A 22908-nucleotide genomic window follows, 5' to 3' on the forward strand; every position below is an offset into this window, starting at 1 on the left:
ACCAGGCATGCCAATCACCCCTCATGAACAGATCACATGGCTCCAAGGCCACAACGTATTCGGGCCTGGTTGCACTTGCCTGGGCAAGTCCTTGCCGAATCACCACTGTGCCTCCAAATCATTTGTGCCTAATTTCAATCTCACAGTTCCATGGCCTAAGATAGGTGTAGTCACTCTGGCTTGCAAAAACAACCTGTGTTCTGTCAATAAAGTGATCCTATTCAATATGTCTGCACTTTATTCAAGATCGCTGAGCTTACTATTGTATAATATAAAAAAATAACCACATTTAGAGGCCATTTTTCCCCGCAAAGCAGGGGTTGGCCTTTTTCGGGGACCGTGGTTGTTGTTGTTTTTTCGGTCCCCTTTTTGAAGCAATGTTTTACAGCCGGATGCCCTTCCTGATGCCAACCCTTTTTGTCGCCTTTTTGCGTGATATGCGTGATATTGTATGATAGGCCCATTATCGACTCGGGCATCACAGGCCACAATTTGCATCTCGCAGCGTACTCTCAAATTCCCATGTCTACTAGGTTTTCTATTCAATAACTGTTAGCGAAGGATGGGCCCGAACAGTGTTTTCCTCAGCAAGAAACTGGCTCACGGACTGAGTTTGTCCTAGTTTGAATGTGGAGCGAAAGTCTGATTGGTCCTTACCCTTGTTTCTGGGCCGACACTACCCCAGACACTCCAAAGGGCTTCTGTTTCTCCTCAACCTGACATAAAATGTCCACTTCTGTGGCTTCTTTCCACATTCATAACTATCCCCAGGAAATGGCCTTCTCATCGCTGAATCAGGTGTCCGTTCTTCACTGCATGGGTCTTTTCTGTGAGGGCAAATATATTGTCGAATCAGAAGCCCAGTTAACGTGGACACTCTGTGCTGGAGGTCCAAAGACCTCCGTGAATGACCGAAACGATTATTTAATTTACTGCATTCGGAATTAACGATTTAACAATAATTACAATACCCCATGGATTGTTCAAAGAAAGCAGAGACTGGCCGTTGTATGTTCCTTATAATTAAATTATGTATTAAAAAAATAAGGGGAGGGGAGACAATACTTACCCTGCACATTCAACTTAGTGCAAGTCAACTCTTCTGCTTTTGATTTTTTTTTCTTTGATCCAATATGGCTGCCAGAACACGTAAGCGATTACATCATAAATTTATATTCCTTAATATAATTGTTGCGTATGGCTCACACTCAATAAATTTCAAACTCATCAGACTAAGTGATGTCCCTGTCAAATTATGACGACATAATCAAGGCACCAATGACGTCATCGTTGACAACACCTATTCCCCATGCAGAGTTCTTTACAATGAGCCATGTTTCAATTTTTTTCATGGAGCGGTTTTGGAGATACAGAGGTGCGAATTTTTTCCAAGATGGCGCCTGTACCACGTGACCTATGACGTTATAATTATCATTAAAATATTCTACAGGAGGAGGCGCTCCAATGGTGAAAAATTCGTATCCATCAGACTAACAGTTGTAGAGAAAGAAAATTCATACTGATCGGATCAAGCATTGTACTTGTTGAATTATGATGTCATAACAAAGGCACTGATAACATCATCATTAACATATCTTATTCCCCAAGGGAAGTACTTGACAATGAGCCATGTTTCAATTTTTTCCATTGAGCTGTTTCGGATATATAGAGGTGTAACGTTTCTCCAAGATAGCGTTAGTACCACGTGACCTATGACGTCATAACTATGAATAAAAAATTATCAGAGGAGGTGCCCCTATGGTAAAATTTTGTGGCGATCGAACCAACGGTTGCCTAGGAAATGAATTTTGAAAATGCAGACACGCACGTACGCCACACGTACGCATGTATGGACGCAACCGAATGCCTAACCCTGCTTTTCACTTCAGGAGCACAGGGTAATAAACAGGATGAACCAGGTGGTTAAAGGACAAATGAGTAGGGGAGCACATGCATTCATACACAAGAAGAAAATATCCCCCGCTAATGGCGCCAACAATACCAGATTAAACCAGATAGAAAGGGAGATCGTGAGGACTTATGCAGGCATGATCTGGTCTTTGGCGCAGGATGACCGTGGTCGTGTAGATTGGTGTGGCACAGAGCTCGAGGTGTAACATGGGGTGGAAGAGGAGAGGATGGCAATGAGGAGGAATGATGATGAGGAGGTGCCATTTGCATCTCCACTCACGGTCCCACTCGGGGTGTGATGAAACATAGAGAGGTCGATCTTATTCATCCAGAAGTCCAACTGGCCCGCACATGTGTGTACACGGCCTTTACCACCTTAGGGACCGCCTTTCCAGCACACAGCTGGTCCCGTCGTTGGCCGCATGCCGTCTGTGGGCGGTGCCCTCTCCCAGGCTTTCTCTCCTTGCGGGGCGGCCTTTATTAGTGTTCCGCTCTCGACCAAGGCTCCACAGCTCAATGTAACGCTGTGGCCTGCAGTCTTCTGGCCAAATAGCCTGTGTTGATGTCCGTTTAAACACATGAAGAGCTTTTCACGTGCTGATTGCCAAAATAACCAATCGGGCCTTGCCTGCACAGTAGGTCTTCCACGATACAACCTTACCCTATTCTGCTTTATAAAGGATGGTCACTTCCCCTCGGTGCACATATTACGTACAAATTATCTCTGTTAGATCCATACTATCCGAGTAATACTCCCCTTTCCTCATAGGCCCTAGGTTTTAAACTATTGCGGTTTTGAATATCACGGCATTTTCCAGGACTGTAACATCCGCGATATTTAAGGGTTCACTGTTCACGCACGTACTAGTTGCACATTTCACTCAACCTGCATATCAATCGAGACCAAGTCAACGTCATCCTCTTTTGGTGCGCATGATGTAAGTAAGACCATGGAGCTATAAACCAAAGAGTGTACATTTTGTATTGTTACGGCCGCGGTTTAGATGTTATTTTGACCGAGCGGTTGGTATGACCACGACCGAACAGTTATTCCCCGACTAGACCCCGATTCCACCCAGACGTTGACCAAATCGCGCTATGCTAAATCAATGATGGAAAGGACACAACGACTGGGATAGATGAAACGACGCAAGGGGTACAGTTCTCAAGACCTCCGGAGGAGGGTATAATTACAGTGGTGGAGAAAAGGGGGTAGATTACACGGCAGAGTGAGGTAAAAGACACAGAAGAGATGGGCACTTAAATACCGTCTTATCTTAACCCAGACAGACCACAGACAAACGGAACAAGGCTGACTTACACAGGGATTGATGGCAGGAAGGGACAGGTAGTCGATAGCACAAGGTGCACCTTGGCTCGGGGACAGGATAAAGCACGGTCCAGTCCAGAGATGCGGGGAGGCCTCACAGCGCTCGGAGGGTACGTCTTGCTTGCTCCAAGCTCAGCGCGCATCTGACGTCACCTCCCTCTTCCTGCGCATGCTCAGCGGGGAGTGACACGCCCTCGGCTGGTTGGCTCCGCCCCCCTGGGGCCGGTCCGCCGCTTCCATTGGGTGCGGGGGTTACCGGGCTCCGCCCTTGACGAGGAGCTGACAGGGAGCCCCTATTTGGTAACCCCGTCGAGCACATGTTCGATGGCGGCTCGTTGGGGAGGCCTGGTGCACTCCCAACACCCCCTACCAACCAAGCCGGAGTGAGGACGCGCACTCCCGGCGCCCGCCGCTGCCGTTGCTGTTGTTGTTGTTGTTGTTGCTGAACCGTGAGGAAGAGCTGCGGGGAGGTATTGGGAGGTCCTAAACTTCCTAACGGTGCCATACAATCACATTCTGGTGCAACGAAGGGTCAGAATTAATGGAAACGAGTCCTTAACTGACATAGACTAAGAATAACTAGCAAGATGTCCTATAGTTGTCTTACATGAGATGCGGTGAACCTGGGCACGACATTTAATGGGGGAAATAGGGGGAGGTCGGGTCTACAGAGTGTTGTTTACAGAAAATGGGACTAGGGAATGGGGGATTGGGGATAGTTGGGAAGTATTGAGGAAATAGGGGAATATTTACAAGCGGATATGGATGGATGCAAATCCCATGTCCGCAACAGTATTTAACTCCATGGTAACATTAGAACTTGGGTGTGGAAAACCGGAAAAACACCAACTCTGCGGCACCATGTGCTTGTGCATCGTTCTTATCCAGATCCCATTCTTTGTGACTCTTGGATCCCTAGTATCTCTTGAGCAAACCCATGTTTTCTTAACGGCTTTCAGCTAAGATGATTGTTTTAAAATGTGCTTCCTTCTCTTAACAATGAGAAGTTGTACGTACAGTTGCCCGTATTGATTAAATTTAAATTTGATGATTCAAACTATATAATTTGATTCTAAAATCCGGTCATAAACAGTTCCTTCTTTCAAAGTCAACAAACAAAACTCTCGGAGGTGAAATGCAACACATTCAGTCAGACATATACTGCTGTATTCAGATTTATAATAGACTAGTAAAAAGTCCATCAAAAATGGGTTGGAATAGTTTATTCGATGGTGCAGTATCATGAGCATGCCAAAGTCTGAAGCCTTGGCCTCGTGTCAAGCGTGCTTATATCTTCTTTATTTATTAGACATCATACAGATGTAAATGAACACTCATTTTACTCTGCGTACGTTGCGCATCACGTGCAGCAAATTTTACCTCCTTTCGCTTTGTATTTATTATTATTTAAAAAAAAAAACGCTTCTGTACACCGCCCTTGAGACTCGATTTGCAAGCCACCATCTACAATTTCAATAGAAGAAACATAATTACTCTTTTATGGAAAATGTTTTTCGAGTTTGTTTTATCCTAACAAATAGACCGTAGTGAACACACATTCGTGTTAAGAGATTGGCCTTTAAAACCCACCCTTACGAAGAGGGACAGGCATCTGTACAAACACACAAACTGACTGTGTTTTATTTGGTAGTTTTGGCAAGTTTATAAAGAATTGACAGGCCTTCTTTATATTTTGATCATGAAATCATGAACCTATTAGGTGAAATCAAGCAGTGAAGTGTTTTTTTATTTTTTTACCAGCAAAAGTATCCAGCGTTGCCAGATAACGCAGAGTTGCTTCGTGACAGGAATATTAAGAGAGGGGGGAGAGAAGAGAGGGAAGGAGAAGGTGAAGGGGGAAAGGAGGAGGGGATGTGGGAGGGAGGGGTAGGGGAGCTGAACCAAAGATATAATATAATTTGTTTATAATACACTGAACATCAAAAGAAACTTATCACTTTCATTTTTTGAAATGTGCAGCTTTACAAACACGTTTCTTCAATTGTAATGGCTGATTATGTAACGGGAACTTCACTTCAATCACCTGGTTGATCAACAATGGCATGCTTGAGTGGTTCTGTATAGGGATCTTTCCCTTTAAATAATGACCCTCATAATGAAATCCTTCAGTTCTCATGGTTAGACATTCATTTACTGCTGTCTCCAGTCACTCTAGAGGCTTCTGACAGGGAAAACAACAAGAAAATTCAGATGCCACGCCTGACATCTGAACAACGTTTAAGGACAATTGGGATGCTTGAGGCTGATGTAAGCCAGCGAACAATTGCCCAACGTCTTGGTTGCTCACAGCTTGCAATTTCCAACCTGGCCAGGTGTTACGGTGAAACTGGAACTGTGAATGATGGTCCATGAAGAGAATGACCACGGGTAACCACCCCAAACCAAGACTGCTGGATTGTTCTGCAGCATCTTCGTGATCGTTTCCGCCCTGCGACGCAAACAGCTGCAGTGACAAAAGGTCGCCACAACAACCGCATCAGTGCCTCTACTGTGCGGAGGCGCTTGAGAAGTCGGGGCCTGGTGGCAAGACGTCCTTGCAGAGGTCCAGTGTTGAACGCAGTGCATCGGTGGAACAGACTAAGATGGTGTCTGCAGCATCGCCACTGGACACAGCAACACTGGAGTGCAGTCTTGTTCAGCGATGAGTCCAGATTTTGCCTCCATGCTGCTGATGGGTGTCAACGGGTATGGCGCAGAGGTGGGGAAAGGTATGCATCATGCTGTATTCGCCAGATCAATCGTTAGGGAGGACCCAGTGTGATGGTACGGGCTGGCATTTCCACCTGTTTCAGGACACCTCTGGTCATCATCGAAGGCAATCTCACTTGTCAGCGTTATGTCAATGAAGTTTTGAGACCTCATCTGCTGCCATTTCTCCAGGCTCATCCTGACATCGCAGTTTTCCAGCAGGACAACGCTCGACCTCATGCTACTCGCCTGACCACCAACTTCCTCCAGGAACAGGGTGTTGAAGTGATGCCTTGGATGCCTTATTCCCCTGACCTCAATCCCATTTAGCATTTATGGGATGAGCTTGGTCGATGCCTTGCATCGAGGAGATCAACGGCTGTCAATCGGCAAATGCTCATTCAAGGCTTGCAGGAGGAGTGGGATAGACTTCCCCAGGACCGCATTAGACGCCTGGTACAGAGCATGCGTCGGAGGTGTACAGCCTGCATCACAGCTCAGGGAGGACACACACGATATTGAGGATTGCTGTCATTCTGTATTTGACTGTTAGGAGTGTTGTGTCCATTCCTGTGTCATTTTGTTTTGACTGTATTCACGTGCATGCCTTTGTGTTGCAGTGCTGTGACTTTTGTTGCACCACCCCTTGTGATGTTCATGCTTTTTGTTTTTTTGTGATTGAGGCAACCTCTTGTTTATTGACATGTGTTTCGTAAAGATAGCTGAACTTTACCTCTATGTTCAAATATTTTTCATTTTTGCATGGAGTATTTCAATGAGTGTCCTTCTAAAGATTTGATAAGTTAATTTTGATGTTGAGTATATAATTTTGTCTATAATTTGCTAAACCAAACAACCGATTCTCGATGGACGAAATGAAATAGGGCATAGTAGGAATCGATTCTCGAGAAATGGAACAGGTGGGTAATAGACTCCGGAGAATTTGAGAATTCGAGCCGCGGTTCCGATAGGGAGAATCAATTCGAACCAGGTATTGGATTCTTCTGCCCAAGCCAACTGCTCACCATATCCACGAGGTGTAAAAAAGAAAAAAAATAACGAATTTGCCAATTCTGCAGCTCAGGTAAAATTGGCAGGTTGTTGTACCTCCATTTGGAAACGAATTCCCTAATCAGGAAAGGCATCAATAAATGATAACTCAAGGTCCCAATTGGGGATTCAGGGAAGAAGGCCTGTCAAAAAGGTCAATCTCATCCATCCAGAAGTCCTACTGGCTCGCGCATGCGTGTACACGGAGAGCGCATTACCTAAACAAAGGCACAAAGGCAATTTTGTAAAGTTCAGTAAAGGTTCAGTAAAGTTTTTATTAAAGATCACGTCTCCAAAATTTTCGACGAGATGAAATGTAAAATTGTAACTTTGGGCCTAAGCAATTCTCCCACTAGATGGCCCGCTTGCTCCTCGTCTTACCAACTATAAACTTTTGCCACCTAGCGGAATTACCCTACAAATTCCTCAAGATTACCGACTACTCCCATCAAAATCAAGAAATGGCTCAATATACTTCATCCCCAGCGCTTTATCCTTTGCTTCACTGCTGACCTCACAATATGTTGGAATTCAGCTAATTATTCTGTAATCCTTTTGCCAATTCCAGCTTTTATGTTACTCCCAATTCCTGTCTATCCAGATTTCAGTATAGGTTTGACCCAACTTTTCATAGATAAAAAACAAACTTTTCTGCCATTCCAACTGTTGCCTCCTAAAATTAATGCTTCATGTTGAAGATGCAGACTCTGGCCGCTCCAATATCACTTATCTTGTGTCATTAACTTAGCAGTAATCAGTGTTGACAAATTATTAATTGGATGGTGAACACTTCTGAGATCTCATGTTGGGAGGACGTTCCCTGATAGCAAAATTGCCCAGCAGTTCAAGTGCAAAATAAACAAGAGCAATCAGAGATTGCAAACCCTCGCTAGGATGTATTTTCAGTGGTTTTTAAGGCTTTTGTGTTAAAACAAATATGGCGGCCGAACCACGTGACCGATTACGTCATCATTATTTTTTTCCTAAACTAATTTATTCCTAGATTATGCTCAAGAAATTTCATCTTGATCGGATGAAGTTTTGTACTTGATGAATTATGACGTCATAATGGAGGCACCTATGACATCATCATTAATATTTTATTCCCCATGGAGAGTTCTTTACAATGAGCCATGTCTCAATTTTTTTCTATTCAGCACTTTCAGAGATATAGAGGTACCATGTTTTTTGGTTTTTCCAAGATGGCGACCGAACCACATGACTGATGACGTCATCATCATTTTTTTTTTCTCCACCAATTTATGCCTACATGACGCTCAAGAAATTTCATCTTGATAGAATTAAGTTTTGTACTTGTCGAATTATGACATCATAATGGAGGCACCTATGACATCATCATTAACACATATTATTCCCCATGGAGAGTTCTTTACAATGAGCTGTGTCTCAATTTTTTCTATTCAGCGCTTTCAGAGATATAGAGGTGCAAAGTTTTTCATTTTTCCAAGATGGCGGCCGAACCACGTGACCTAAAACGTCATAATTATCATTTTAAAATTATACAGGTGGAGTTGCACCTATGGTGAAAATTTCCTGTCAATCGGACCAACGGTTGCAGAGAAAATCATATTTATTCTGTGTGGACAGACAAACAAACAGACAGACAAACAAACAAACAGACAAACAAACAAACAGACAAACAGACTCAAATGCAATACCCTCTCCTCAGGCGAGGGTAATAAACCTCGCACTGATGTCACGCTCACTCTGTGTCTCCAAAACGACCGTCAGGTGAACCCTCCCATTACTTCCCAGTCCTCTTGAAGAAGTTCAGTCACTTAAACTTTTGGGCCTCACTATTGGGCATGATCTTTTTTGAGCAAACCACATATCTAAGTTTCCCAACAGGTCATTCCCCATCCGCAGCCATGAGATTTTCTGCACCCATTAACTCTCTCCAAGCCCACCTCTTCCCAGGTTTCTAGTTTTTCCTTCCACTTCTGTGATTGAGAGTTTGCGGGAGGATGAATATGGTATCCTTCTTGTTCACTCTCTGTGTCCTCTCATTCTTCTCCATATTCCATATATTTCTCCAAGTTTCTCTCTATGTAGTCCTTCAACCCTGGTGTCGGTGTGTTACCCCCTCTCTTTCTAATGTGGGTTTTTTTTTTTCATTTTATTACATTAGTCAGGTTCACTATGTTTTTTCGTTCAAAATCATGGTAGATTAGCAAACCTATACATTTTTGGAAACGTTATTACATGGAAAATCTGAAAATCAATGTTTACATTTGCCAATTCCGACCAATTCGATTCGACCAATCGACCAATTCCATTCGACCAATTCGACCAATCGCTTCGATCGACCATTCGATCGATTCGATTCGATTCGATTCATCGAATTCGATTCGATCGACCATTCGACCAATTCGATTTGCCAATCAATTTGACCGACCTTTGCTTGTGTGGAACGGACTGTGAAAACGATGCGGACTATATTGTCGGATACGACACACAGGACAGTGATGACGAACTCTAAATGGCATATTCTGTAATCGTGTATGTTTGATGCCATTGACTGCCTGTGTATATTTTGTCATTGACTGCCTGTGTAGATGTGAAGTTATACTGACTGCATGTGTATATATGATTTTGCTGACTGCCTGTGTATGTTTGGTGATATGAATTATTGTGACACATTTTGATGTTATTAACTGCCTGTACAAAATGATAACATGTATTTGATTATGCAACTTATCGTGAATATAAAGACAGTATTTTGCAATTCAAAACCTTTGATTCGTGTCTTACCATTCCCCATAGCACTAATTTGATACTTTCATTGGATTCCTTGTCCCTGAAAATATAGGTTTAGTATATTTTTAAAAGTTTTTAGGGTAATTAGAGGCAGAAATAGAACAAAATATGTATTTTACAGTGGCCATTTTGAAAATCAAAAATGGCCGCCATACAGGTATCTCTCCAAATGTAAACATTGATTTTTAGTTTCCTTATACTATAACCTTTCCAAAAATGTATAGGTTGGGTAATCTACCATGATTTTGAACGAAATATAATTTATTGACATAGTGAACCTGACTACATCCTGATCCATGATATTGTTGTGGATATGAGAATGTTGTTTTTTATTGTTGTGTAATGAATTGTTGTAAAATGTCACCCTCCTTCCTGCATTTGTTGTTGTATAAAGGTAAAAGGGCGTTCCCGTAGTTAATTCCATAAAACATACACGAAGGACACCATATATCCCTGTTCAGTAGTTATATCCTTATTCTGTGTATTAGGCTAAGGCTTTGTCTTCCATTAATTAATACTCCATTGCACCGAATCAATTAAGAATAGCTCCCCTTCAATAATTCCATTTCCCAGCCAAACTCTCCATCTCTGGGTAAAGCAGTTCACAAGCGTGGGGTGCGCGCCCTCTCATTTCGCTGCTATAGTGAATATGTGCTCCGTGCTCTGTTTGAACAGGAGGGGCGGGGTCGCCAGGGAGAGGCAAGCCCAGGGCGCGCCACGAAGGGCGGGGCTGTTCAGCCCCATGCCCAAATAAGGAAACAAGCCCGTGGCTCGCCACGAGCGGCGTGCCGTCGGCGCCATGCCAAAATAAGGAGACAAGCCCGTGGGATTGCCATAAAAGGTCACGAAACAGAGCACGGGGGGGGGGGGGGGGGGGGGGGAGGGCGGTACCGAAACCGAGAGGGCGTGACAGACCCGCGCTGAAGGTATGAGAGAAGGGTGCGACGATCGCTGGCAGAAGATACACCAGAGATACGGCAGATGAGTCCAGGTGCATAAGAGGGTTGGCAGTCCACCGGGAGAGAGTTGAGAGTTGCACCGGAGTTGCATGAGAGATACGGAAAGCCTTTGGGTGGTTGTTGCGTGAGAGATACGAAAAGCCTTTGACAAAGAGCCGCTTCAACCAGCCCCGTTTCAACCAGCCGCGTGAAGCCCTGACAGGGCAGCGAGTGACCCTGCCGGTGTGCGGTGTAAAGCCGAATACAAGGAGCTGCCGGCTCCTCGCTTCCCGCCCGGAGTGGACCTGCTCGCTGTGCCCTGTGATCCCACCTGCTCATCCCTCCAAACGATTCCTGTCCTTCCATCCTTTTGCGTACGTGAGTTTGTTTTGTTTGTTCTGTCCTGGGTAATAAGTTAAGCCTGTTTAGTTAAGCTAGTATTTTCAGTGTCTTTCTGGTCCGTCCCTCTTTCTGCTTTATTTTCTTATCTTTCCTTCTTCCTTGGTTTCTTTGGTCCTGTACATAGTAATAAATTATATTCGTATTGCAAAACCTTTTTGTCTTCTTCTTCTTCTTCTTCTTCACATCCATGTCGCCTTTGTCTTTTCCCTATTGAATATCTGTGGCGCGATTTTGGCCAACGTTCAGGAATCGGGTTAGTCGGGGTAGCTGTTTGGGCGCGGCGGCCATCCGCTCGGCAAACAACATCCTAGCCGCGTCCGTAACAATATGTTCAAGCTTGCTTCGGAAGTAATGAAGCCAATCATTGGATGAGTGGAGAAGTCATGTTGTCTGGTCGTCTTTCCAGGTTTTTTTGGTCAAATCTCAAGGTTGTTTCATTGTAGGTCTCAAGGTCTCACAGTTTTAACTTTCCAGAAGTTGACATGTATGTAACAGCATCATCATTTAGAAACATTTGGTATGTTGTAGGCCGTTATTAAATACACGAACACAACTTTCAAAAGGTTCTCATTTCTCAAGCACTTTGTGACACCTTCTTCCTCCCCCTATTAGCTACTGAAATATTCAGCCACAATGAAATTTTGTCTTACCATCCTGGTTATTGTCCCCCGTCGCACAGCGGAGCGAAAGGGGGACTATGGTTTTCCCCTCCGTCCGTGTGTCCGTCCGTCCGTGCGTGCGTGCGTGTGTGCGTGCGTGTTTGCGTGCGGGTGTGCGTGCGTAAGCGAAGGACCGCATTCGAATTTGATGTGTGGGTGCAACCCACGTCAAAATCCAAGATGGCCGCCGCCATGTATGTCTGATGCCATGTATGTCTGAACCTTGTGAGATGAATATCTTGAAAAATAAGCGAAGCACCAACTTCTAATTTGGTGTGTGGGTGTATCTCGGCATCAGGAAGAACGCTATTGAAAATTGGGTCGCCACGTCAAAATCCAAGATGGCCGCCACCATATATATGTCTGAACCTTGTGAGCGAAATATCTCGAAAAATAAGCGAAGTACCAACTTCTAATCTGGTGTGTGGCTGTATCTAGGCACAAGGAAGAATGCTGTTTAAAATTGGGTCGCCACGTCAAAATCCAAGATGGCCGCCGCCATGTATGTCTGAACCTTGTGAGATGAATATTTTGAAAAATAAGCGAAGTACCAACTTCTAATTTGGTGTGTGGGTGTATCTCGGCATAATGAAGCACGCTATTGTAAATTGGGTCGCCACGTCAAAATCCAAGATGGCCGCCACCATATATATGTCTGAACCTTGTGAGCGAAATATCTTGAAAAATAAGCAAAGTACCAACTTCTTATCTGGTGTTTGGGTGTATCTAGGCACAAGGAAGAAGGCTATTGAAAATTGGGTCGCCACGTCAAAATCCAAGATGGCCGCCGCCATGTATGTCTGAACCTTGTGAGCGGAATATCTTGAAAAATAAGCGAAGTACCAACTTCTAATCTGGTGTGTGGGTGTATCTAGGCATAAGGAAGAACGCTATTGAAAATTGGGTCGCCACGTCAAAATCCAAGATGGCCGCCTCCATGTATGTCTGAACCTTGTGAGCGAAATATCATATCATAGCATGTTTTCTGCATGTTCCACTTTGTCAACTCACATCACTTCCCCGACGGGGGACCTAGGCGTAACGCTTGTATTGTTGGGTATACGATGCTTGCGTTCTGTAATCTGAAAGAACAAAAAAAAGAAAAGTATACTTTCCTCTACCCAGGTGTGCATGCTACATTACATCATTTTGAGGTTTTTTTTTTAAATTAAAAGCCTTTTTGTAAAGCATTTTATGGATGCTTCCTTCCGTATAGGTCAGGGATTAAAACACTATTCCATGTGTACAGGTGAAAATTGCAAAGTCGTCTCCCCAATCTCATGGGGTGGGGAGGAAGGAGTGAGGGGGATATATTTAGGATCCATGACCTGACCCTGGGTACCTAAACCACAAATGAAAAATATTGGGGAGATCGGCCAAACCGTTTTTAATTCTGTAAGGAGCAATGTTTTCCACGCCAAAAATATTGTTACATTCGTCGAATTTGAACAGGTGTCCTGATCCCAATCCGGACTACCAATTTACAGTGGACCAGAGATGGATGCTGATGTGGACGCCGCATATGCAGCCTATTGTAAGGTTCTCCTAGGTGCAGCAAAGAAAAACATCCCGCGTGGCTTTAACAAGAACTACATCCCAGGTTTGGACGAGGAGTGCAGCCATCTCCTGCGCGACCATCAGCAGGCTAGCTCCAGGGAAGAAGTGGACGCGACTGCAACAGCACTACTCCAGAAGCTGGACGCCACCCGTAGGACCAGATGGACTGAAATAGTTGAGTCGATCGATTTTACCCACTCTAGTCGCAGGGTGTGGCAGACCATCAACCAGCTGACAGGCAGAAATACAATGCCATTCAGGTGCCCGGTGACAGCAGACGCCATTGCGTCCCAGCTCCTGAAGAACGGTCGCTTCCCGGATGCAGACAAAAACTTTGCCCGCCTGACGTTGCGTGAGGTGTCTTCTCTCTCCAGGGCGGCCAGCGCTGATGCCAATCTCTCTGGAGACTTCACAGCAGCCGGACTCAGTGCGGCCATGAGCAAACTCAAGCCGGGTAAGGCACCAGGCCGTGATAACATACATCCGGAGTTCGTCATCCACCAGAGCACAACAACATCTGGTTGGCTGTGTTCGTTCTTCTCGTCGTGCCTCCGGAGGTCCAAGCTCCCGAAGACCTGGCGCCCTGCTTCCGTCATAGCCCTGCCGAAGCCGAACAAATCTGCGGAAGATCCCAAGTCCTACAGACCGATCTCGTTGCTCTGCGTCCCATTTAAGATTCTGGAGAGGATGATCCACAGCCGCATCGACCCAGTGGTCGACCCACAGCTCCCGCGGGAACAAGCCGGTTTCCGTCGTGGCAGGTCAACAGTGGACCAGGTAACATTACTCACACAAGATATCGAAGACAGCTTCCAGGACAATGAGAAAGCTGGCGTCGTGTTCCTGGACCTGACAGCTGCATACGACACCGTTTGACACCGTGGACTCCACCTGAAGTTGCTGAGGACAATCCCAGACCGGCATATGGTGAAGTTCATCATGGAGATGCTAACAAACCGCAGCTTTGTCCTACAGACCAGCGATGGCCAGCGCAGCAGGCTCAGAAGACTGAGGAATGGTGTCCCGCAGGGATCTGTTCTCTCGCCGATGCTGTTTAACATCTACATCTATGACCTGCCGGATACAACATCCAGAAAGTACGGTTACGCGGACGACCTGGCCATCATGCTGCGACGACCAACATGGAAGGCGATGGAAAACGGTATCAACCAAGACATGGGCACCTTGGTAGCCTACCTCCGGAGGTGGCGTTTGCAGCTCAGCATTGGTAAGACAGTGTCAGCGGCATACCATCTTAACAACAGAGAAGCAAAAAGGGAACTGGACGTGTTCGTTGACAACAAACGCCTGGAGTTCCAGCAAGCCCCAAAGTACCTCGGTGTACGCCTAGATCGGATACTGTCCTTCAAGCAACACCTAGAAGAAGTTAAGGCCAAGGTGACATCAAGGGTCTCGCTTATCCGACGTCTCGCTGGTACGACCTAGGGAGCCTCCGCCAACACCCTACGAATATCCACACAAGCCCTGGTCTTCTCTGCAGCCGAATACTGCGCCCCAGCCTGGAGCAGAAGCCCACACATGAGAAAGGTTGATGTTGCCATTAACAATGCCCTCCGCATTGTAGCTGGTTGCTTGAAGCCCACCCCGGCATTCCACCTGCCAGTCCTAGCGGGAATCGCCCCGGCCGGCCTCCTACGGGAGGCTGCTACCCTCGCCCTGGCAAGGAATGCCCAGAAACACGACTGGCACATCCTGCACAACACCACAACAATAGTGGTGCTTCCAAGCAGACTCAAGTCCCGCCATCCCTACAACAAGGCGGCACAAGAGATGCTCAGTTCTATCCCTGAGGACCTGTCTAGAAGCACCTGGCTGGCGGCATCTTGGAAGCAGGTGTGGGAAACGGCCGGGCCCACACGTATCCACCGCTACATCTGGGACCCAGGAGGTGGCGTCGTAGGAGAAGACCTACCACGCCTGCAATGGACCTTGCTGAACCATCTACGTACGGGGGTCGGCCGCTTCAAATCATCGCTGAAGATGTGGGGCCTGGCAGACAGTGCCGCGTGCGAGTGCGGCGAGCCTGAGCAGACTGCCGAACACATAATTACCACCTGCCCCCTATACAGACCACCTTCAGAAGCCGGCCTCTTCGACGTAGGACCAGAGACGAGGGCATGGCTGCACGACACTGAGCTGGCCATCTGATACACGAAAGAAGAAGAAGAAGAGATGGATGGACAGGTGGTACAATCTTCCGCTTGGACGGTCACCAATTTAGCAACAGATGGTCCTCAGAGACCGTATGCTATCTGCCGGGAAAGCCAAACATATCTTTACTTTGGTTTCCGACATTCAGAAACTCTTAACGAGATCTGTTGCCTACGATAGTTCTCCCATTTGAAAAGGGTTGGGGCCTGATAGTCAACCCCGGGGGAACGCACTGCAAATGTTGGCGTCCAATTTCCAAAGGACGTGAGTTTTGACTCACCTCGTGGTTATACTTTCCGAAATCCGAATCGCGTTCCAGGCTGACACGTCGGTGGTGAAAAACAGGGTTTATGATAAGTAAATAATGTGGGGAGAACGAGGAAAGCAACACACGAATCGTTATTTGGAAATGTTAAATCCTCACATGCCCACAAAACTGAGACGACTTAAAGCGGTACCTTAACTACTCACACCATGAAGAGTAACACAAGGGGAGGTCACAAGACATAAATAACCTATCCCTATGTGACGATTGTGTGGGGTGGAGAAGTTCGGCCTTAATGAGAGAGAGAGAGAGAGAGAGAGAGAGAGAGAGAGAGAGAGAGAGAGAGAGATGACGGCTTACATGCGTCCAGGCTTGGGCAATAAGTCAACATGGAATTCTCCTTCCACGACACTCCCAGTGTAGTTTTCAATGTCTCTTGTTCGGCTTGCGCTGTGGGACCCCTTTTGGCTCGACTCACGTACTCTTGAGGTGTTTGGTCCGATCTCTCCCACCCTCTCACACTCTGAACTCCACTGTTCCCAAACTGAACTGTGAACTCCAGAACCGAACTGTTCCCGCACCCTCTCAGCCTTTTATAAACCCACGGGCGTGCTGTGAATGAGCAGCCACTGCGAGTCCATTGGCTCACTGCCCAGCTGCTCATCACTTTGAGCATTTGTGTGCAGTTTAGTCATTGAGGCCGTATCCTCCTCCTCAACGTCCACACAGCTATTACCTTCCGCACGGTCACAGGGTCTTGCTTGCGCCTTCCTCGACGGGGTGGGGAGTGGGGCTTGTGCAACCGGTAGAAACATTTGTAAAGGACACATAGACAGATTGCGAAAGGAACGATTTTGAAGATAAATGAGGGGAAAATGGTGTGAGGCTTTTATACACATTACAAACGAGAGGGGTCACGATTATCAACTCCAGAACAAACTTCGACACATGCCCCATGATTTTATCACACACTTATGCTAAACATTTAGTAATGACATAACTGTTCTACTTTACACACGTTACCCTGTATCATCATTCTCTCAAAACTCTATTGATCATGTATTAAAACACCTAAATCTAGAACAGCACTCGGTAGAGAGCATACCTCCACCAGGTGAACAGTTTATGTTTTGTTTCCCAGAGTAGACCAGAAAATCACAATACAGAATCACATTTAATCAAAATCATCCATCCACAACTTTTGTGATATATCCTGCTATGTATTGTTTTTGTCCCGATCTCCCAATGGGGAAGATCACTTAAAAATTCTAGTAGCCGGATCCAAATCTGGATCTTCACCAAAATCTAATCATTTCGTCCTTGTCACATACGCCATCTCTCTGCCAAATTTCGTCCGAAACCGTCCACAACTTTTTGAGATATCTTGTTCACAGACAGACAGAAAGACAGGGGTGAAAACATAACCTCCATCCACCTTTGGTGGCAGAGGTAATAAAAAAAAATTAATAACATAGGGTCACAGATGAGGTAATTTCTGTCAAAAGTTTCTGTTTTTCTGTTCCATTTCTGCTTCTTCCCTAAGTTTTCCTTCGACTTCTGTGATTAAGAGTTTGGGCCTGTAGCCAACTTGGAATGTACTCAATTCTTGATTTACCTAACAGCTTTGATATTGCCGCGTTCCCGGGGTGAACACCCCTGGGGACGGATAGCTGAGCAAGCTTAACACTCTGAGGCACTCAGTCAATGATGGCGGACCTTCTTTATATGCATTGGGAAGGGCAGCGGGGGATAGCGAAGCTCTTACCTTCACGAACCCCACTGGACGTTTCGACCCTGTTAATCAATGCAAACCGACACTGAATTAAAATGTACAAATACCGGCTTTATCTATCTATAATTCCATTAATCTCTGTGTGTATGTGTGTGTGTATGTGTGTGTGTATGTGTGTGTGTGTGTATGCGACAACGATTTCTCGACAACTACCGGTCCGATATACTTGAAACTTGCCAGGTATATTGCTGGGGACCCGAGGATGTGCCTTTTCAAGGTTTGAAATTAATCGGACAAGTACTTACCGAGCTATGGCGATTTAGCCGTTCGCCGTTCGCTTTGGCGTTGCGAATGGACCAAACCATTGCATGTAAATAGAGGGGGGGGGTTCTGTGGTCGTTGCGAATGGACCAAACCATTCATGTAAATAGAGGGGGGGGGGGGGTTCTGTGGTCGTTACTGCCACGTGGTTTCAAAGTTTTTTTTTGTTGTTGTTGTTTGCACGCATGTTTTTTTGCACCCACGTACGGGCACGCCCTAGGATGTTTACACACACACACCCCTACACAAAATTTTTTTTTTTTTTTTTTTTTGGCAAGGAACGGGCACCCACGTACGGGCACGTCCTAGCTTATATATAGTACGGGCATGCCCTAGTTGAAGGAAATGCCGGTAACAAAAGAATGCACAGTAAACTAAAATTCCTAATCCGGGATCCTCCACATGGAATCGTATACAACACAAGGGGAAAAATAAAGGTGAAAATAATGCGTAGTGTTTGTGAGGTGCGTTTGCCTGCACTTCGCCTGGTGTCCGTGACCGTCCGGGGCCGTTGAAGGTCCCGCGTCCCTACAAGGGAAACGCACGCCCTGGTGTGAAGTCTGTTCGTGGGGACAGGCCTTGGCGCACAGTTTGCTCCTCTAGCCGCCAAGCGTGAAGCAAACAGGCCATGCCATCCACTCACCATCTGGTCCACACAGCACCCAGATGACTCCCTGGCGGCGCGACGAGCCAAGGAAAGGACAAAGCGGTCGCTCAAACTGATGAAAGCCAGGGACCACGAGACAAAATGCCATGACATGACTGCCCGCAATGAAATCCAGATGCAAAGAGAGATGCACACATGGCCGCTTGTCACCAAAGCCAGGACCCAAGAGGATAACTGTGACTGCACTGCACCAGTGCACCAATGTTCCAACGCAAGAGGGTAATATGCGACTGTTCTCTTTCAATGTCCCTCGTGCAAGAGCATATAAACTGCGTCTGCTCGTAATGACTGTACCCACTCAAGAGGACAAAATGTAGGGACTCAACTCTTTTATTCTCAAGGCTCTGACGTCATCCGATGATCCCCGTCCATGCTCCTATCAGCGGGTCATGCTACACAGCATGGCTGGTCCCTCTCATCCTATCAGCGGACAATACCTGACCAATCACTGCTCTTCGGGGCGTGGCCTCACGGACTTGTTTTAATGCACAATTGCTTGGCTTGGCTATGTGTGTGTGTGCTGCATAAGGAGCAGAGGAAAAGATTACAGAGGCACTTACATACAGGGGATTAATTACCTTTAATCCCTAACTAATTAACATAACCCCACTCCTCATCATGGGGACAAAGATACACTTTTACAATACATCCGGTCTAACAGATCTCTACTTAGGGTACATGGGGATTCTTCTTCTTCACAACAGTTGGAGCACACTACCGATACAATTCTACCTGGACTAAGGTATTGCATTGCCTACCCCCCACAAACTTAACAATATGTATCTTTGAAATCACTTTGTAAATCATCCCTCAATCACATTACAGATGATGTGCCTGAGAGGACCCCATTCCAGTTGTGAGGCAGAATTGTGACACAGAGGCCACAGCTGTATCTCTGTCTCCTGATTTGGAGAAAATTCGTTCATGAGCTGCTCATATATATACCTGTAATATCTCCTGCAATGTTTGCAAATCTTACATCCTCACTCTGTCTCTCCAAAACAACTGGCTGGCAAATTTCTTGATGTATTTCTGTAACAAACACAAGCTGAACTGCAGTCTTTCTGTCAGACTGATGACTTAACTCATCATCTTCCCCACATGTGTGCTGATGATAAGTCTATCAGACTTATCATCAGCCAATCCTGGAATACACCAAGGAGCGAAGCACTTTATGGGCCACTCAGAGTTCTTAATCAGAGCAATCTATCAAAAGATATTTCTGGACGGTGTTATCCAACAGGCTACCATCAAATCCGCCAAATTTCCACATTTTGAACATAAGGGGGCCGCAATATCAGAGGCTAAGAGACTTTGTGCAATGATCACGAGCTCCATAGGAAATAAATTGGGAGAAAATGCGTTTGTGATGTCACGGTTAATTGGGGTAAAAAAAAAAACAAGATGGGGGAGACACGAGGTGGTGGTGTAATGCTTGCTTGAAGGCCTGGAGGGGAAAGTGGGAAAGAACGGCCTCGGGAAGGTGGTTCCATATTGGGAAGAAGTCAGGAACTAATGAGTTGATGTAATAATGTGGGTGGAGGTATATCGGTTGACGTCACGGTCGAATAATGCCGTTCTAGTTACAAAATGGTTTTTTTCTGACTTCGGTAAATAGGAGTTCCCTTATCTTCTACAGAGTTCCACTATCTAGTTGTCAGCGCTCTCTGATTCGGCCTTCTCTCCACCCAGGGCTTTACTCACAACTTCTTCTTTCTCCTGGAACGATGTTGGTGATGTACCAGCACCATTGCCAAAGCAGAAGTGCACAAAGCTTTCACCACTCTCACCCTCTCCCTGCATTTGTTCTTCATCGCCATTTTGTTTAATGAAAATAGTGTCGTCGACAGTCCCGTAGTAGTATGCTGCAGCCTCCGACAAAACAGGATTGCACAGGATTTGTCACCATTGATGTTGTTTCGTCATGTTGGCGACCAGAGTTACATTGGCTAATGATCTAATGATCTAACTGGAAATTACGGTTTCCTGTTCATGATTGCTTCTCTTGGTCCTTCAAGTGATCTGCTTCCAAAAAGCTAAGAAATCATTCCAGATTCATCTGCGCGTTCTCTGTTTGGGTTGTTCTTCATATTGAGTGCTCTACCCCCCAATTACCCTATTCCCAAGCACTCCCTTTTTCCAGGCTATTGTGACCTTCCCCCCTCTGCCTCACCTCTTTTCATTTGGTACTTGTCCGTTGGTTTGTTCCTTTTCTGTTTCATTCCCACTTTCCCCTTCCTCTTCTGGCTGTTTCAGCTTGTTTACCCCACGTGTCCTACTCCCCCTCTCCTTGATCTCTCTCACTTGTACTCTGTCGTTGGTGTTTCCCCCTTTCCATTTCGTTCCATTCCATTCTTCTCTAGCTCTTCCACAAGCTACGACCATGGATCGGTGAGTTATCTACGTCATGATCAGGGTGACCAGCTCTAATGATAAATAAAAAGGGACACTCAGGCAGGGGTCAAGAAGGTTGATGGGGGCCCCCTTACGGGATGAATGGGCATCACTTCTGGTGGGCATCAGGAAGTGAAGCCCCTGAACCTGAGGTTTTAAGTACGTATTTCAATATGCTCGAGATTACTTCTGGAGTATTTTAAAGTCACACTGTGTCAGTACAGGCCGTCTACATCAGGGTAGTTGGCATCACGACCAACATAAGCAAAATTACTGGGAATACCAGACAAACGGCATCCCAGGATAGTGTGAAAACGGATGCGGGACACTTTGGTATAAAACGAGACGATCCTGTAAAATACAGGACAACTGGTCAAAGTGCACAAGACTCTGTTGAAATTATATGAAAAAATTTTTTTTAAGGATAACAGTGGAAATACTTACCTCGTGGTAGTTTTGAGAGAAAAGTGGAAGTAGCTGCCGTTGTTATGTGTAGTGCACCTGAAAAACAATTTTGGTATAAACAATCTATATAAATAAAGGAGGAGTGTGTGTGTGTGTGTGTGTGTGTGTGTGTGTGTGTGTGTGTGTGTGTGTGTGTGTGTGTGTGTGTGTGTGTGTGTGTGTGTGTGTGTGTGTGTGTGTGTGTGTGTGTCTGGATGTCCGCTTATAACCCAAGAACTACACATCGGAGAAACGTTTTAGACACAGATTCGGAATCAGCATAAGATCCTGGTGGTTTTTGGCTACTTTTTATTTTTATATCAATGGTTTAAAAAGCCGGGCCAGCTGCAATTCCATGGTGTAGTTTGTGGCGGCGCTATTGCCCCTTTGCGATCCCATGACGCATTGCGGTTCCGATTCGTGATAAGGTCTATGCGCCATCCCCGACACTTTTCCACCTTTTCCATACCTTTTAATCAGATTTACCTTATCGTCCATCGTAGCCACATTACGCTTGGAAACACTAGCATTATCCTTCTTCGGACCCATGGCTAACACAGACACAGTAAAGGAATACTGTATGTCGCCTCTGTTTTGAATGAGAATCAGCGGTTGCGCGTACGTACAGTATACTGTACGTACATATTTTTATATTTTTAATGTGCTTTTTATTGTATTTTAAATTGTTTTTTAGCTTCTTTTATTGTTAATTTATGTATTATTTTATTTATTTTAAATATATTTTTAAGGAAAACAAATGTTTTCACGTCCGTAGGAGTGACGTAAAGTCGCACATAATGACGTTCGTTGCCCGGTCATGAAAGAAATTATGATTCTCTTGACAAAGTGACATGAAGATCAGGCAGTAAACCTCCCAACTGAGTTTCTCAACAGTCGTCAGCCTCAATTCTAAAATCCTTAATTTTCATCCTATTGACTTGAACTTTGAATAGGATTTACATATCGGCCTACTGAATTAAACCACCAACTATTTTTGAGATCGGCGTAGGCCAAAAGGTCAACGTAGGCCAAAGGTCAACCACTTTTTTTTTTAGTTTCGAAAATCCTCAATTTTCATCCGATTCACTTGAAATTTGAATGGGATTTACATATCAGCAAACTTAATTCAACCAACAACTATTTTTGAGATCACCATAGGCCAAAAGAGCAACATAGGCCAAAAGTCAACAACAATTTCAAATTTCTAAAATCCTCAACTTTCATCTGATTGACTTGAAATGTGAAGAGGATTTGCATATCAGGTCACTGAAATTGAACCACCAATTCTTTTTGAGGTCAGCATAGGCCAAAAAGTAAACATAGGCCAAAGGTCAACAACTTAAGGTGAAGTTTTTAAAATCCTACATTTTCATCCAATTGACTTGAAATTTGGATAGGATTTGCATATCGGGTCACCTAATTCAACCACCAATTATTTTTGAGGTCTAAAGGTGAAAATATCAATATGGGCCAAATTTCTAAAATCGTCAATTTTCATCTAATTGACTTGAAATTTGAAGAGGATTTGCATATCAGATCACTGAATTAAACCACCAATTATTTTTGAGGTTAACATAGG

The 22908-nt window shown here is 45.2% G+C and overlaps 2 protein-coding genes across 6 annotated transcripts in view; one reads left to right on the forward strand and one right to left on the reverse strand.

Moving 5' to 3' along the window:
* LOC144892684 (uncharacterized) overlaps window positions 1–22908 on the forward strand; it is an 88328-nt gene that overhangs the window by 11144 nt on the left and 54276 nt on the right. The window lies entirely within an intron of this gene.
* LOC137428924 (scavenger receptor cysteine-rich domain-containing group B protein-like) overlaps window positions 1–22908 on the reverse strand; it is an 87424-nt gene that overhangs the window by 522 nt on the left and 63994 nt on the right. For 4 of the 5 annotated variants that reach the window (XM_068118798.2, XM_078780806.1, XM_078780805.1 and 1 more), the window contains 2 exons: window positions 21330–21386; window positions 12789–12859 (listed from right to left, as the gene is read on the reverse strand). In XM_068118798.2, coding sequence (XP_067974899.1) covers window positions 12810–12859; window positions 21330–21386 — 107 coding nt within the window. In that variant the 3' untranslated portion in view covers window positions 12789–12809. The remainder of the gene's footprint in view (window positions 1–12788; window positions 12860–21329; window positions 21387–22908) is intronic. The other variant, XM_078780803.1, reaches the window with a different exon arrangement.

Source organism: Myxine glutinosa, chromosome 6 (genome assembly GCF_964187855.1).
Source record: "Myxine glutinosa chromosome 6, kmMyxGlut1.1, whole genome shotgun sequence".
NCBI classification, from domain to species: domain Eukaryota; kingdom Metazoa; phylum Chordata; class Myxini; order Myxiniformes; family Myxinidae; genus Myxine; species Myxine glutinosa.